The sequence below is a fragment of the Dinoponera quadriceps genome, unplaced genomic scaffold (genome assembly GCF_001313825.1).
Source record: "Dinoponera quadriceps isolate SergipeBrazil2010 unplaced genomic scaffold, ASM131382v1 scaffold4160, whole genome shotgun sequence".
NCBI lineage: Eukaryota > Metazoa > Arthropoda > Insecta > Hymenoptera > Formicidae > Dinoponera > Dinoponera quadriceps.
In genome coordinates, this window is record NW_014558693.1 from 18,572 (window position 1) to 33,560 (window position 14,989).

The following is a 14,989-nucleotide window of genomic DNA, read 5'->3' on the forward strand; positions in this document are numbered from 1 at the left end:
CCGCTCTCATCTGCATTAGTGTGTGTATTGTAATTATGCAAAAAGTTTTTTTAATTCTGAGCAACCAGTAACGAATATAATACTAACGAATTTTCGATAAAACGGGTTGACTCTAGAATCTTCTTAAGAACATATAATAGTAGTAGGGGATTAGGAAGTATAAAGGATTATATAAGTATCATATAAGGCTTTTGCACGTAAGAAATTTTTAATCGTAATCGTAAATCCGTAAGTAAATTATTTAATCACAGTTGATTATACTCTATCACAAACGATTATTCTTCGATCGCAAAGAGAATCAATTGTGATTGGTCAATTTTCTCACGGATTTTTTTATGGCTTGACTAGATTAGAAATTTCTTATGTGCAAAGATCTTTACTTGTACCTGTTATCGTTAATCTGCATCTACAATAAATGTGATAAGTCTCTCTTAACCTTTTACATTAAACATTAAATTGTAACGTAATTTTTAGCAAAATGTATTTCTAGCGCTACCAAACGTCATAATTTTTCAAATTTAAGCGTTGTTACGACTTAGGAGTGTGGGAAACATTTTGTCAGAAATTACATTTCGTTGCTTAGAGCAAAAGGCTAAACCCAAGTAGCATATGTTGGTTTCATGTATATTTTTGGAACGTATACAAAGTTTCATAACTGTAAAGAACCATTAAGAAAGTTTAAACAGAAATGGTTTTGAAATCATAATTTAAGAAATGCAATTAAGTTTCTACGTTTTATGTTTTATGTTTTTACAGTTAAAAAATATTTGTTTTTCCTCTCCAAAATTATAATTTATAATTATAATTATAATTATAATGTTCTTTATATAATAGCTGTAATAGTCCTTTTTGAAATATTTAAATTCATATTATATTAATTACTGCATAAAATAAATGATTTAATCTATCTATTCATTTGCTTCTCAGATAACACATATACGAGGATCATTCAAATATACTACATGAGCTGAAAAGTCCCGGGATTTTTCAGTAGGTGGCGCCACTAGAAAATGAACATGATTTATTTCGAGAGGCTGATCTGTCACTAGTTTATATGTGAAGTTTCATGACATTTCGTTCATTCGTTTACAAGCTACAGTCGTTTAAGTGTCGCTACCTTTGCCTTCGTAAAAAAAAATGGAAAAACAGGAATATCGCATATTGATCAAACATTTTTTGATGGGAAAAACTCCTGAACATTCAATGAAATGGTTGAAGAAATGTTATCCCACATCTGCTCCTTCGAGAACAACAGTTTATCGATGGTTTAGTGAATTTAAAATGGGTCGTACAAGCACCGAAGACGCACCTCGCTCTGGAAGACCAAAAGAGGCTACGAATGCGGAAATCGTAATTCGTGAGACAAATTGTACTGTATTCTATTAAATATTTTTATAAGACTAAGACTCAATCCGAAGCATCGAAACTTTATCATCCTTCCACCTAATAAACTTTACCTTCATTCGTGTACGATTTTTTTTCGCTGAGTTATAAAGGTTTGAAAATGGAAACTTTTCGACAATGAGACTATGCACTGCCGAAATTATGAAAAATCAACTCGGTGAATTATTAAGTAAATTTTGAAAATTTGGTATCCGTGGGTTTTTGGATCGCTGAACACGAATCTGATGTCAGAATTACCAAGTTCAAAATGGTGGATCAAAAACAACTCCTGTACCTATCAAACCAAATCTAGCCCAAGCAGGCTATAGGAAAATAATAATTTTGAATTTTATAATTCTGACGTCCATAGTCTTACCGTCAAAAAGTTGCCATTTTCAAACTTTCATAACTCGGCGAAAAAAAATACAGAAATAAAAAAAATCGCAATTTCAAGACAAAAGATAGCGCTTTAAGATGCCGCTGAGAGAATGTTAAAAACATAATATTGTTAGCCATAGTAACACCATGAAAATGGCAAAAATCAGTGTTTTTGGCCCATATTACCCTGTTTATCTCAAAAACCTGACGTGATGAACATTTTTCGCTGACAGATTCGGATTCAGCGACCAAAATTATATAGGAAGTTACTACTCTGCTTTTTGTATCTGAACCTTGTAGGCCTGTGTTATTGAGATAAAAAAACAATGACTGTGGTTAGGAAGTGGATGGGTAATCAGCCGTCGGTTGAGATCGAAATCACGGAGCGACATGAACATATGAAATGATTCTTTCTCCACGGAAAAATGGCTGTCATCCAGATTTGAGTGATGTGCGGTCAACGTGTTAATAAACTTCCGACTCCTGTATTAGCGGCTGATATATTCTGTCATCTGATTCAGTGTACATAAAATCAAATCAGTGTACATCAAATTTAGCGTCACACGTCAACTGATAATGTACAGTAATCGGAAGTTAGCCACACGGCAAGACCAAAAATGTAAAGATAGTATTCACTCGTGAAATTTTACATCGACAAAATGTGTAAAACTCGTAAAATAATTCCAATATATTGAACATCGTTGTATTCATTATAAACAGCGCTACAACTTTCATCACATCAAAATATCCGTATTATAGTAAAAAAGTATGTAATCTTTGTTCTTTAACTAAAATAAATTTTATGGACAACCACCATGCTCGCTATAGAATTTATTTAAATATTTAATTCAATATACATTTATTATGGTCTACCTTTTTTAATTTAGAAAATAAAAGGGGATGGTCACTTATAGCAAGACATTGTATATATGGAAAGGACATAAACGAATTTAAAAAAAAGGCCTACGAAACTTAGTGAAAAAATAGCGAAAATTGTAAAGATTTGTAATGTTTCTTCTTGGAATTGTAATGTTATTTCTTGAATAACGATAACGGAAACGAATTATTTTTTTTCAATGAGTAACGAATAACGGTAATGAATTACTTTTCAAAAGTACCTTTCAATCCTGAATAACAGTAATCACGTGACTTAGTAATTAAAATTGAAACTCGAAAACTTCAGTATTTCAAAATACCTCATTTACATCATAGATACACTAGCAATAAATTAATCGAAGAATTATTAAAATTTTTTAAATATTTGAAATTTCTGAATATAACAATTAAAACAATCATCATATGGCGTTGATACTGTACCTCGAATATTATGCCAGTTGCCGTCACACAGGGAGTTTGGCTTCGTTGGCACGAACGAAGTCTCGATTGAGCCTTTATGTGCCTTCACAAGTAACCTGACAGTGCCGTTGATCATTTCCAAGATAATGAAGTCTCTCTTACCATGCACTGACAATAAATGCCCGGATGTCGAACGTGGCTTTATATCCAGTTGAATGTCGAATCCACGATTCATGTTGAATTTGTCAGCTATAAAAATTCAATAATTAAATCCCAGCGAGAGATGAACCATCGAATCGATGTCGAAATAATTGAAATATTACAGAAACGAAATAATATTCGAAATTTAAAGCATTTCGAAGTCTGTTCTATATGATATTTTTTAAAGAAACAAATTTTTGACATATATTCATTGCGCGGTGAGCGCAAGCGTGGCGTAACAGATAGTGCACTGGTAAGCTAAAGATCCCGAGTTCGATCCCCGGCAGAACCAACAAATTTTTCATACGCTCGTGTCTCCTCTCCGAGGTCTGGCAAACCACCGAGAGTGTCATTGCCTCGAAACCCTATCTCAAAAACAACAGCCGTTCAACGAAGTAAACACTTAATCAAAATATTTCTTCCATTTTGCATTCAACAGTATTTTTATTTCATGTAGACACATAATTATATGTAGTCATATAAAGACAAAATTCATACATAAATTCATATATAAATTGCATGTGATCATATATAATTATATATAATTTTATATAATTATATATAATCTTTTTCCCGATATGTTATTGGTTCGCCAACATACATTATATTAATATTCGTTATATAAATATTGTCTTGTTCTGCTCAAAAAATTGTTTGGTGAGCAAATATAATTTTTCCAAGTCAATAAAGTGTTGAACATACTGTTACGTCCTGGATGTCTTAGAAACTACGAATTTCTCTTTTTAATTATATGATTGGGAAACAGACGGACTTTGGGCAAGCGCTACTGTAACAAAGATAAGATTACATTGGCAGCCGCTAAACGTGCCGTACGGTTCCCAATGCATTTATCATCCTTTCCGCCTACATGTAATGTATGTAGTTTATTTACATCCTGGGTACCCCGGGGACGACAGATTCCTTTTTTTTATATAACTAAGATATCTTGCCGCCTCTACGTTAGGCACGTATCTGTCCATACCTAGATAGTAGCGAATTCCTTCTTTTATGATTGTAAAACAAACAGATTTGATGAAGTGCTTTATGAAAAGATACGAGTACACGCCGCCCACATATGTCATAAGACTCCCGATGGGGCTGCGATCTTATCCACCTTTGTACACAGTCGGTAAAAGAAAGGCCCTTCTATGCGATTAGGTTTTTAAGATTATTTATGTCAATACTAGGAATTTTCCAGAGTAACCGTCTTCCAGGTAACCTCCTCTCATTGGTGGACGTCATCCACCACCCTCTGAAATCCTTCCTATATAAGCCTTATCCTTTTTGCCGCGAACACAGTTACAATAGTAGTTTTTTTTGCAGTCAGTCAGTCAGTCAGTTAATCAGTGACAGTCACAGTCGCAGTTACAATTACAGTTCCAGTTGCTGTTCAGTACAGTACAGTACAGTCTAGTTCAGTTCAGTTTAGTTCAAGCGCAGTCCAATCCAGTTCAAGTCCAGTACAGTTCAGTCCAGTCCAGTTATAGTTACAATTAGAGTTACAGTCGCAGTCACAGTTGCAGTTCTTAGTGTCAGTTCTTAGTTAGTCAGTCTTAGTTCAGTCTTCAGCAGTCCACAGCCATAGTCTAGTCCAGCCTTCGTCTTCGTCTTCATTCGTCCACGTCAATCTATTGATTCATCTAAATCGTAAGTTTCTATTTCATATTTAAATATGACTTTTAATCATTTCAATCCAATTTCCAGTCCCACTTCATCCCTCAAAACACACACCTGCACTGCGTTATTATTGTTTTCTTTGTATTATATAACGATGTTTTCCTCGCTATACCAATATGTTAAACATTCTTGTTGCGTTATATCCGATTGTATTAAATTAAGTTACACGATTTACCTTTTTCTTAATCTCACTTTAATCTTCATCTTGTATTTGCGTTATTCCAGTAATGCTGATTTATAAAATTTATTTAATGTTAACCCACATATTTCATTGTTTAACTTTAGCTAACCCTTTCATCTTTTAAATGTTGTATCTTTTACAATGACTTTTCTTATCAATTTACCACTATTATTAATCCATCCGAGAACCAAATTATGTTATTAATAAACTATTTTATTCAAAATGCCCTAAATTTAATCAAGTCGTTAAAACTATTTATTCATCTCCTTTTAATTACCTAAATCTAAATTCCCCTCTCAACACACTCATATTGTCCTATCCCAGGTAAAGAGATTAAGTTCTTTGACCTAAATAAAGGACCACCTAACGTACGTTCTGTGATCGGAGTAAATGGGCCTCTCCGGACCTTGACCTGATCTGCAGACCTACCAGTACGTTTAGGACTCGGCAGTGCGCGAGTAAACAATTTTGTTGCGTTCGTCCTCTTCCAGTACGTAACAATACATACCATGAAAAGTGTCGCTAAGCAACACTTTCCGTATATATATTCAACATTTTATCGAAAAATGATATTTGCTGACTAAACAATTTTTGGGGTCTTCCTTGCAAATGTCCCGAGGAGAGTCAGAACCGAATTTTGCAATTAGGTATTTACAAATTTATAATAAATGAAAATATAGACTTGTACATTTCAAGTGCTACGAATACGCGACCTGGAATGCAGCACAAATCCGTATTTTCATTTATTATACATCTTTTACAAGGGCCTTATTTGCAAAATCCGATTTTGTACAAGATTAGGTGCATTCGCAAAGTTTTCAAAAATAGTTTAACGAACAAGTATGATTATATGATATATGATTTCTCCGAATTAAAATATGGAAAAACGACGACATGTCTAGACTAATAATTAATTATGACTTCGTGGATCGAGTTTTTTTTCGTCTAACATGATAAATTTTCAAGTACAATATTTAATCTATTAAACAAATTATAAAATTGCTGCAATGAGTTATCAATTTATCAAACTATAACTATTATTATGCTAGCACGTAATTTATTCAGTGGATGCAATATTTTTTTTAACGAGGGTGACTGTCAATTTTGTCAATTTAACAATTTTTTTCTCAAAGTAGCTTCTCGTGAGAGATCGTTGCGTCGCATACATACGACAGTAATAGCGAATGTGTTGATATTTTTTCCCGAGATGCACGATATGTTTCAATTAACTTTCTCACCTGCTTTATATAAGTTGCTGCCGTTTCCTGGGTAAAAGAAAAGACCAGATTCAACCCTCTGCGAGCAAGGCATCACGTCTACTTTCTGCGATGGTTCTACGATGTATCCGTTTATCATGAAATTTCCTAGACAACCATTAAACGTCTTATTGAGGCCCTGAAAACAATGCACATTCGTCACGCTCTCGCAACACCCTCTAAGACACCTTTCAATGAGAAAATCGATGAACTGATTCTCACAATATTTATGTGCGCAGTGCTGGACATTTGCGGTAAGACTCCGCCAATAAAGAAGGGCGAATTGACGTCGATGATGGTAGAATTTCCTTGAGAATATCCCTCTACAATCGCCTCCTCATCCACGATCAACTGACCATATTTACCATTCTTCGTGAAGATCACAAAATGCCACTGGTCGTCGTTGATTTTCTTCTCGTTCATCAGGGATATCATTCCACTTCCACAATCAAATTTGTAGTGAACCTTCGATGTTGCCATTAAGCGTTATTTTTCATGGTTAAAGCGACAGGATGAGTGACTGTGAAGCGAATGAAATTTCCCTTACCTTTCCGTCAAGCATGTACGCGGCAACAAAGTCTGGATCATCTTGTTGATTCAAGTTGGAGCTGTAGAATATAATTCCATCATTGGTCACTGTCTTTATGTTGATTCGGAAATTATAATTGTCTTTGAATCTTTCGTTCAGAGTCTTGTATTGCAATCTGCTGTTCCTGAAAATACCTGAAAAAACATCGTTAATCATTGGGAAATTTTGTGATATCGTAAATTTAAATTCAAAAGTTTTAATATTTCTATTTAAACAGTTTCAACTTCTTTTTATTTAAAAGTATGCAAATTTACCGAATCGCCAGACTGTATTCTCCAGATCGGGGTCTGCAGCCGGATAGTATGGTAAATGACATTCGTCATCCATTTGAATATTAGGCTCGGTTGGAACCTGCGTCGTTGGTATAGTTGTGGTAAGGAAATCAACGTTTTCAATATTATTTCGACCTTCCATATACGGTTCTTCATCTTCATCCTCTCTTTCCATATCAATGTCTACTATGTCTAGAAAGAAATTAATTATTCGTAATATATAAGATATAAATATTATTTTGCAAACTAAATCTTATCTCAATATATATGTTCTTCGTTCTTACTGATCTGAGTCGATAGCTCTATTGGTTCTTCCGGACTTTCTGTTGGTAGCAACAGTGGTGGAAGTTCGGATTCGATGATTGGTGGCAAAACTAAACCAAGAGAAAAACAAAACGATAATTTAACGATATTTAATGAAAACTCCTAGATACTCATTATGGCTGTCCTTCTCTGGTGACGTCAAAAGCGAGGAAAATCATGCCAATTTATGTGACGGTATATGTGGAAATAAGAGCGTGAGCGTGGCGTGGTAGACAGCGCACCGGTCTGCCATGCTATAAAAGGTCCCGGGTTCGATTCCTGGCAGAACCAGAAAATTTTTCATATGCTCGGAACTCCTCTTCGATGGTCTGGCAAACCATCAAGAATATTCATGCCAAGAAAACTTCTCTCCAATTTGCCATACGGCGTTTAAACTGTAGATCCCGTATGCATGTGTATAATCTGCGTGTGCACCACATGCATACGTAAGAGAGAGGTAGGCCTAGGCCTCTACAAGAGGCTGTAACGCCAATGGAAGAAGAAGATATGTGGAAATAAAAGAATATACGCACAAAATAACACTCGTGATCGATTCAACACACTTGTAAAAATGTCCAGATGCTTTTCTTTAACCTGAACAATTAATAAATAGCCATAAATTAATGTAACATGCAACTTACATTTTTAACTCATTTTTTTCATGATTTCTATTACACGAATATCCGCGAATCGCTCCGCCTGAGCCGCGATGCGACAGAAGACTGACAGACGCGCGCGATAAGATTCAAATCGATCGAAGGAACAATCCGCGCCAAAATGATAACGAGAGACCGCGAATGCATACGAAAACACCGTCGAAATAATATGAAACCGTAATGAAAACGGTTTAAAAACTCACTGGGGCTGCGGAAAACACACAGTTCTCCAACACATTGAGTCATTCTTCGACGTTCTAAAAAACGTACAGAAAGTAAAAACAGCGAGTAAAAACAGCGAGTGACACCGCATCCGCGCTTTCACATTGCCGGGAAGTATTCGGCGAACCGTTCAAACTCCAATCCTACTCCTTCGGGTCGACATTACATCGTCCCTGCTGCGTTAGCGCGGTAATCAATCCTTCGGGTTGACACTACGTCGCCTTCGCTATGTCAGCATTCCCTCACATAAACTTCCTGAATGGAACCGTGAATCAAATTCGACGACTATGCACCTCGTGCTCAAGCATCGTCCACAGATTTCACACTTCGCTCGCCAAAGATAACCATGCGCATGGAACTCAGCGACACGATAGCTCGCGCATTATTACCTTAGTAGTACATTTCATTAGCGCTACATTAGTTCAACATTGGTCAATGTTGAACCAATGAAACGCCGATGAAATTACATTGGCGTTACAACCATGGTATGATTTTCCTCGCTTCTGACGTCATCAAAGAAGGATAGCCACAGCGAGTGTCTAGGAGCTATCTAAATATATTTAAAATGTAACTCAGCAAATAGTAAACAATCCATGTCGCAACGTACGTGTTTGATCGCCACCCTTGCATTTTCCTAAGAACGCGTGTGGCCTCTCGGTTGAATTGGCGAAGTTGATGATGATCTCGCCATTCAAGGTTGCATCGCCGATACAGCCAACGAAAGGTACAGTTGTACCATTGAGATCCAATCTTAATGGCAATCCACCGATGTACAGGTTGCCGTGGAAGAAGTGCAGAAGTGGCGGTGGTAAATCTGACGTGTAACTCTTCGTGTCATCGATGTCGAGACTAAGGCCCGATTGATCTTGAGTGACCGTTACCACATGCCACTCGTTGTCGTTGAATTTCACGTCCGATGGGCTAGTCCACAATTCGACGCCTTGGCTGTTGAACACCAGCCGGCCATTTTCCAGCGAGAGGTAACCGTTTTTCGTATTTTGGCTATCATCGATAGCGTAGAAGATTAATCCGTCATTGGCCAAAGTCTTGAATTTTAGGTTCACTTGCAAGCCATCTGACATAAAGCTCTGCCATCTTACATAGCCGGGCATATTCTTCTCGAAGGAAACTAAGCTGGCGAACTGTAAGATATTGACGAAATGAATAATAAGATCAAACATTAGAGCCCAAATAGTTACATTTCTTAAATTTTACTTTTCAAGCGATATGTGAATTTGAACTTGAGATTTTTATATTCACTACCATATGTTCTATGTAATTTTACTGCTTTATTACCCTCACTGGGCAACCAGGAATAACTCCGAACGCCTGTACATTGCGAGTGAGATCGATCGAAGTATCGAGGATGATGACGTTATCGATGCAACCTTCGAAACCGTTATTGGTGACCGACTGATAAGGATGCTTCGCGTTGGGTGGATATCCGCCAAAATATATGTGATCCGAAGATGATAAAGTCCTAGCAGTTCCGACCGCTTCGAAATCATTTACTTTGTGGCCGTCTACTTTGAGCACACCGCTTCCGCCGAATCTGAGAGCCTCCAAGACATGCCAACTGCCGTTATTATATTTGTCCAAGGATTCCAAAACGATCGCACCCTCACCAAGATCATACTGATACAATAGTCGACCGTTCTTCATTTCCAACGACAGGAATTGTCTGCCTTTGCCCATCAAATAAATCAACCCGTCTTCAGCGAATGTTTTAAAGGCCAGCTTGATGCTGAATTTTCTAAGGTCCGGTGTGATCTGTGAATCTTTCTTGCTGAGAATCGCATAGCCGTGCCGATCAAAACGGTATCCCGTGCTTGGCTGGAAGTTGACGAGCTTGTCGCGTTCGATCGCGCTTTTTTGGTTGTTCTCGCCGTAAACGAAATTCCAGAAGGACACTGGTATATCACCTATCACCAACTCCTCCATTTCGCCTTCAAACGATGATGCGGTCACAGCATCCTGAATATGGAAAGATGACGGGTAGCCACCCACAAAAAGCTTTGAATGTTCCCGGTCTACGTTGAAGATATAATAAGGGCCTGTTAGGACACCCGTCATCTTGTACAACTCGTCCCGACCTTCTCCGATATCCTCGCGAATCATCAATTTCACATTCTTGCCCGTCCTAGGAGAAAATGTATTTGAGAAACATTCATGTTTAATTATATCAAGATAGATTGGTGTTATTGAATGATCACCAACCTGTAGATGATTATCTGCCGCCACACGTTATCCGATACGAATTTGTTGTGAATTATCTTCTCGGGTCCAGATCCCAAGTCGATTATAAGTACGGGATATCCGCTCTCAATCATTAACGCCATAAAATCATGCTGTAAAATATAACATTGACGATGTATGATCCTCTTATTTATTATTTTCCATTTAAAAATTGTCTCTACTGATTCTAACAAACTCACCGCTTTAGAACGCGGTAAATTCGTCTTCTCCTCATTGCCGAGGTACAGTAGAAAACCATTTGTTTTGTTGGTTCTGAAGTAAAGGGAAATTTTGGTGGAAGTGGCTAACAACGGCAGACTCTCTGGATTCTTCAGTTCTAGAGTGGTGTTTCTGTAGAATGTTAAGCCATATCGGAATCGGTCAGCTAGTTCCCGGGCATTCGCAATCTTATTCTTCAGGGCTTCGATTTTGTTCTGTAAATCTTTACCAGTGGTGTCTATTAATTTCTGGTTTTCGTTTAGGGTATTCAATAAATTGGTGATGTTCGGCATCACTTTGTCCACGATGTCTAGCTGTTTGTTCGCTTGCGAAATATCACGAATCGATTCTGATGTATCCTTTGACAGCTGCTTTGCTTTTCGCAAGTCTTCCGGAATATGATCTACGATGCCGTCCATATCATTTACAGCTCTTTGAATATTACGTTCAACGTTCATCGTCAAATTCATAGCGTCGTGTGCAACCATGGACGATTGTAAAGGAATATTGGTGAGTGTTCTGCAATTTGTATATATAATGTGTTATATTTCATTAGTAAATTTGAAAAAAAAACATGCACACAATGCGCGCGCGTGCGAGAGCGAGAGAGAATATATGTTTAAATAAAAATATAAAATATAGTAGTGAAAATGTTCCGAAATAGTTGAATATCTCGTAAACAATTTATTTTTGAAAAAGATTCCAGATAAAGTAGTCTTAAAAAAATAAATAAATATAATGACCTTGAAATTGTTAAAAGTGGCCTTTTTCCAAGCTATCTCAAAATCGACTTCATTTTTTAAATGAAGATCATATTTTTAGATACACTAATTGATGCAGTTTTTCTCCTTTACAGAAAAACTACGCACGGAATAATAAGATGAATCAATCATAAAAAAAGCATGTAGTATCTCTAAAAAAATATTCAATTTTCAATGAAAATTTTCATATTTTTCCAAAAACACATTATTTTTTTTATATTAATTAATTTATCTCATTATTGTATACATAAAAATATTAAGTAAATTATTCATCGAAAAACAAATAATTTACGAGATATTTTATATTTTATCCAAATATAAAAGAATATAATTTTAAATATCTTTTAAACTAATAATTTCTAAGCATAAGTTTATGATAGTTTTCTGTAGAGACAAAAAAACTAAATCAATTAGTGAACTCAAAAATATAAGCTTCTATAAAAAAATGAAGTTGAGCTCAAGATAAATCTAGAAAAAGATCACTTTTGAAAAATTCAAGGTCATCATCTGTTTTCCTCATCAAACCACAAACTTCGTCTAAAACATTTTTTTTTCGACAATAAATTTTTTATAAGATATTAGGTGAGTGCAAAAGTTCGTGCGGAGGTGCAATAGATGGCGTTAAAAGCGGCGTAAAGTTTTGTCATTAATACCGCCATCTCCGTAAGACATATCGTTGGAAAGGTGACGTGGGCAGCGTTCATTTCAAACAAAAGAATTTGTGTAGATACGGACTGCTTCGAGAAAGATTACTTTCAAAATGAGTGTCGAAAAGGTGCATTTACGGCATGTAATGCTTTACGAGTTTCAGAAAGGAATAAACGTTGTAGCAGCCGTAAAAAACATTCAAGAGGTTTATCAAGATCAAGCACCAGCTAAACGAACTGTGGAAAAATGGTTTGCGAAATTTCGCCGCGGACAGTTTAACCTTGAAGACGAGTCACGCTCAGGTCGACCTTCAGACATTGATGACGATGTTGTGCGAACTTTAGTTCAGAATACTCCGCGAATTTCAACAGAGGAAGTTGCTACAGCACTTAACGTTGACCGATCAACCGCTTTTCGGCGTTTAAAAAAAATCGGTTTCGATTTGAAGCTCGATGTATGGGTGCCCCATTTGATGACGGAGAGGAACAAAATCCAGCGAGTTTCTGCTGCCGTTTTTTTACTCGGGCGGCTCAAAAACGAGCCGTTTTTGGATCGATTAGTGACGGGCGATGAGAAATGGGTCCTGTACAACAATGTTCAGCGCAAACGCACATGGAAACAGGCAGGTGAGCATGGTGAAGCAATGGCAAAGGCCGGTTTACACCCGATGAAGGTGATGCTCTGTGTTTGGTGGGATTGCAAGGGCATAATTTATTTTGAGTTTCTCCCCGCTGGTCAAACGATTGATTCGGACAAGTACTGTCGCCAATTAACCAATCTGAATCGAGAAATCAAACAGAAACGTCCGATTTTGTCAAATCGCAAGGGCGTAGTCTTTCACCACGACAACGCAAGACCACACGTTTCGAGACAGACGCTGCGCAAACTGAACAGCCTGCAATGGGATGTCCTAACTCATCCACCGTATTCTCCTGATATCGCACCTTCTGATTATCACTTGTTCCGGTCATTGCAAAATCATTTAAATGGAAAAAAAATTGACTCTTTGGATGCCTTAAAAAGCGTCGTGTCTTCGTCCTTCGAATCTAAACCGCGCAGTTTTTATGATCGGGGCATCCGTATGCTGCCAGAACGTTGGAAAAAGATTATAGACAACGATGGAGAATATATCATTGATTGAATAAAGAACTTTGTTTGCCTAATCACTGTCTGACTTTTACTCACAAACTCCGCATGCACTTTTGCACTCACCCAATATTTAGCCGTGGAACATTTTCCCCATCTTGTATAATATTCTAATTAGAAGATCATAAAATACTCCCGAAAAGAAGTCATACTTATAGATATTATCTAATAACTCCTTATTGCGTTTGTTTTGCTTGTCAATGAAGGTTGCGTTGTTTCTCGCGTCTCGCAAGTCGTTTTCAGGCTGTCCTTTTGTTTTCTCCAAAGTGAGTCGTGCGAAATTTAACAACTTGTAACATTCGTCTTGGGAATTCAACATTTTCTGTTCAATACCACTAGACTGAATAGAAAAATATGGAAAAGTCAATTAATTAAAATAAATTATATAAAATCAACGCTGAATGCCTTACGTACCAGCGACGTCGCATTTTCAGAAGCGATCATGGCTTCATCCGCGGCGTTCCTCGCAGCTTGGATCGCAGTTTCAATATTCCTGTATGCCGAAACGGCCCTCACTGCATTAGTATTGCGAGTGTCGGTCAGCAAATTATCCAACGCCAGAGAATGGTTGTAGAGATATTCTGCGTGATTATGAGCATTCTGCATCAGTTGCGTCAACTCGATCAACATGTGATCGTTCTTGGCGATAGTGATGTTCAACCGATTAGTTGCACTTGTGATGTCGTTCATCACTGAAAGAAGAAATCACTGTTTCTATCGTTTTTATTTTCGTCTCGAAATAAAGAAAGAACGACAATACTCACACAGGATATGAATATTCGCTTTCGCGTCGACAAGGTACTGATTAGCATTCTTATTAAGTGCATCCCCGGCTTCCAAGTCCTCTTTCGCCTCTAGTGTGGAGTTCTTCACTACGTCAAAGTTACCGGCTTTAGTGGCGAATCTGTTCTCTCTATTCAATTTGTCTACCGTGCTAGATAGATCTTGAACTTTTTGCGCAATATCCAGCAGATCGTACATCTTGGCACTGGCGTTTCTGATCTTGTCGCTAAGATTAATTGCAGCATTACTCAAATTACTGACAGGGAAATTGTACTTCTGCATTTCGGATACGAGAATGTTGGCCTGATCCACCTGATCTACTGCATCGTCCCGGAACTTAACAAAGGAAACGTCCTTGATCTTTTTTAGGATTTCCTTTGCTTCATTCAAAGCGCTGTCGACCTTCGCGCTCGTTCCTAGCTCAATATTTGACGCCAGAGATTGTACCTCAGATACGATCTGATTTACTAGCTCAATCTCACGTACCACGTCCTCTTCTAGGTTGCTCATATCCTTCAATGTGTTTTCCGCAGCGTCCTTCCATTTAATACTATCTTCGACGGCAAACTCGATCTGTCGTTTCTGATTAGACATTTCGTGTTCTAATTGTCCTACTTTTTCCTGCAATGGTAAGAAGCTTACTCTGCTTGGATCTAATATTCTAACTTCGGGGTAGAGTTCGTTCGCTGTGTCGTTGATGAATTTCAATCGTTGATTCGTAAAGTAGTCCTCCGCAACCGTCTGCAAACATATTGATGAGTTAAGTGATATATTGATCTTGCA

General features: G+C 37.3%; 1 protein-coding gene across 2 annotated transcripts in view; it reads right to left on the minus strand.

The window, feature by feature from the left end:
- Nucleotides 1-14,989, minus strand: part of LOC106749965 (laminin subunit alpha) — a 33,607-nt gene that overhangs the window by 1,819 nt on the left and 16,799 nt on the right. For both annotated transcript variants that reach the window (XM_014629960.1, XM_014629961.1), the window contains 13 exons: nt 14,188-14,947; nt 13,838-14,115; nt 13,576-13,763; nt 10,850-11,387; nt 10,632-10,762; nt 9,711-10,554; nt 9,022-9,556; nt 7,518-7,607; nt 7,216-7,425; nt 6,920-7,095; nt 6,595-6,837; nt 6,355-6,511; nt 3,079-3,306 (listed from right to left, as the gene is read on the minus strand). In XM_014629960.1, the coding sequence (XP_014485446.1) occupies nt 3,079-3,306; nt 6,355-6,511; nt 6,595-6,837; nt 6,920-7,095; nt 7,216-7,425; nt 7,518-7,607; nt 9,022-9,556; nt 9,711-10,554; nt 10,632-10,762; nt 10,850-11,387; nt 13,576-13,763; nt 13,838-14,115; nt 14,188-14,947 (4,378 nt within the window). The remainder of the gene's footprint in view (nt 1-3,078; nt 3,307-6,354; nt 6,512-6,594; nt 6,838-6,919; nt 7,096-7,215; nt 7,426-7,517; nt 7,608-9,021; nt 9,557-9,710; nt 10,555-10,631; nt 10,763-10,849; nt 11,388-13,575; nt 13,764-13,837; nt 14,116-14,187; nt 14,948-14,989) is intronic.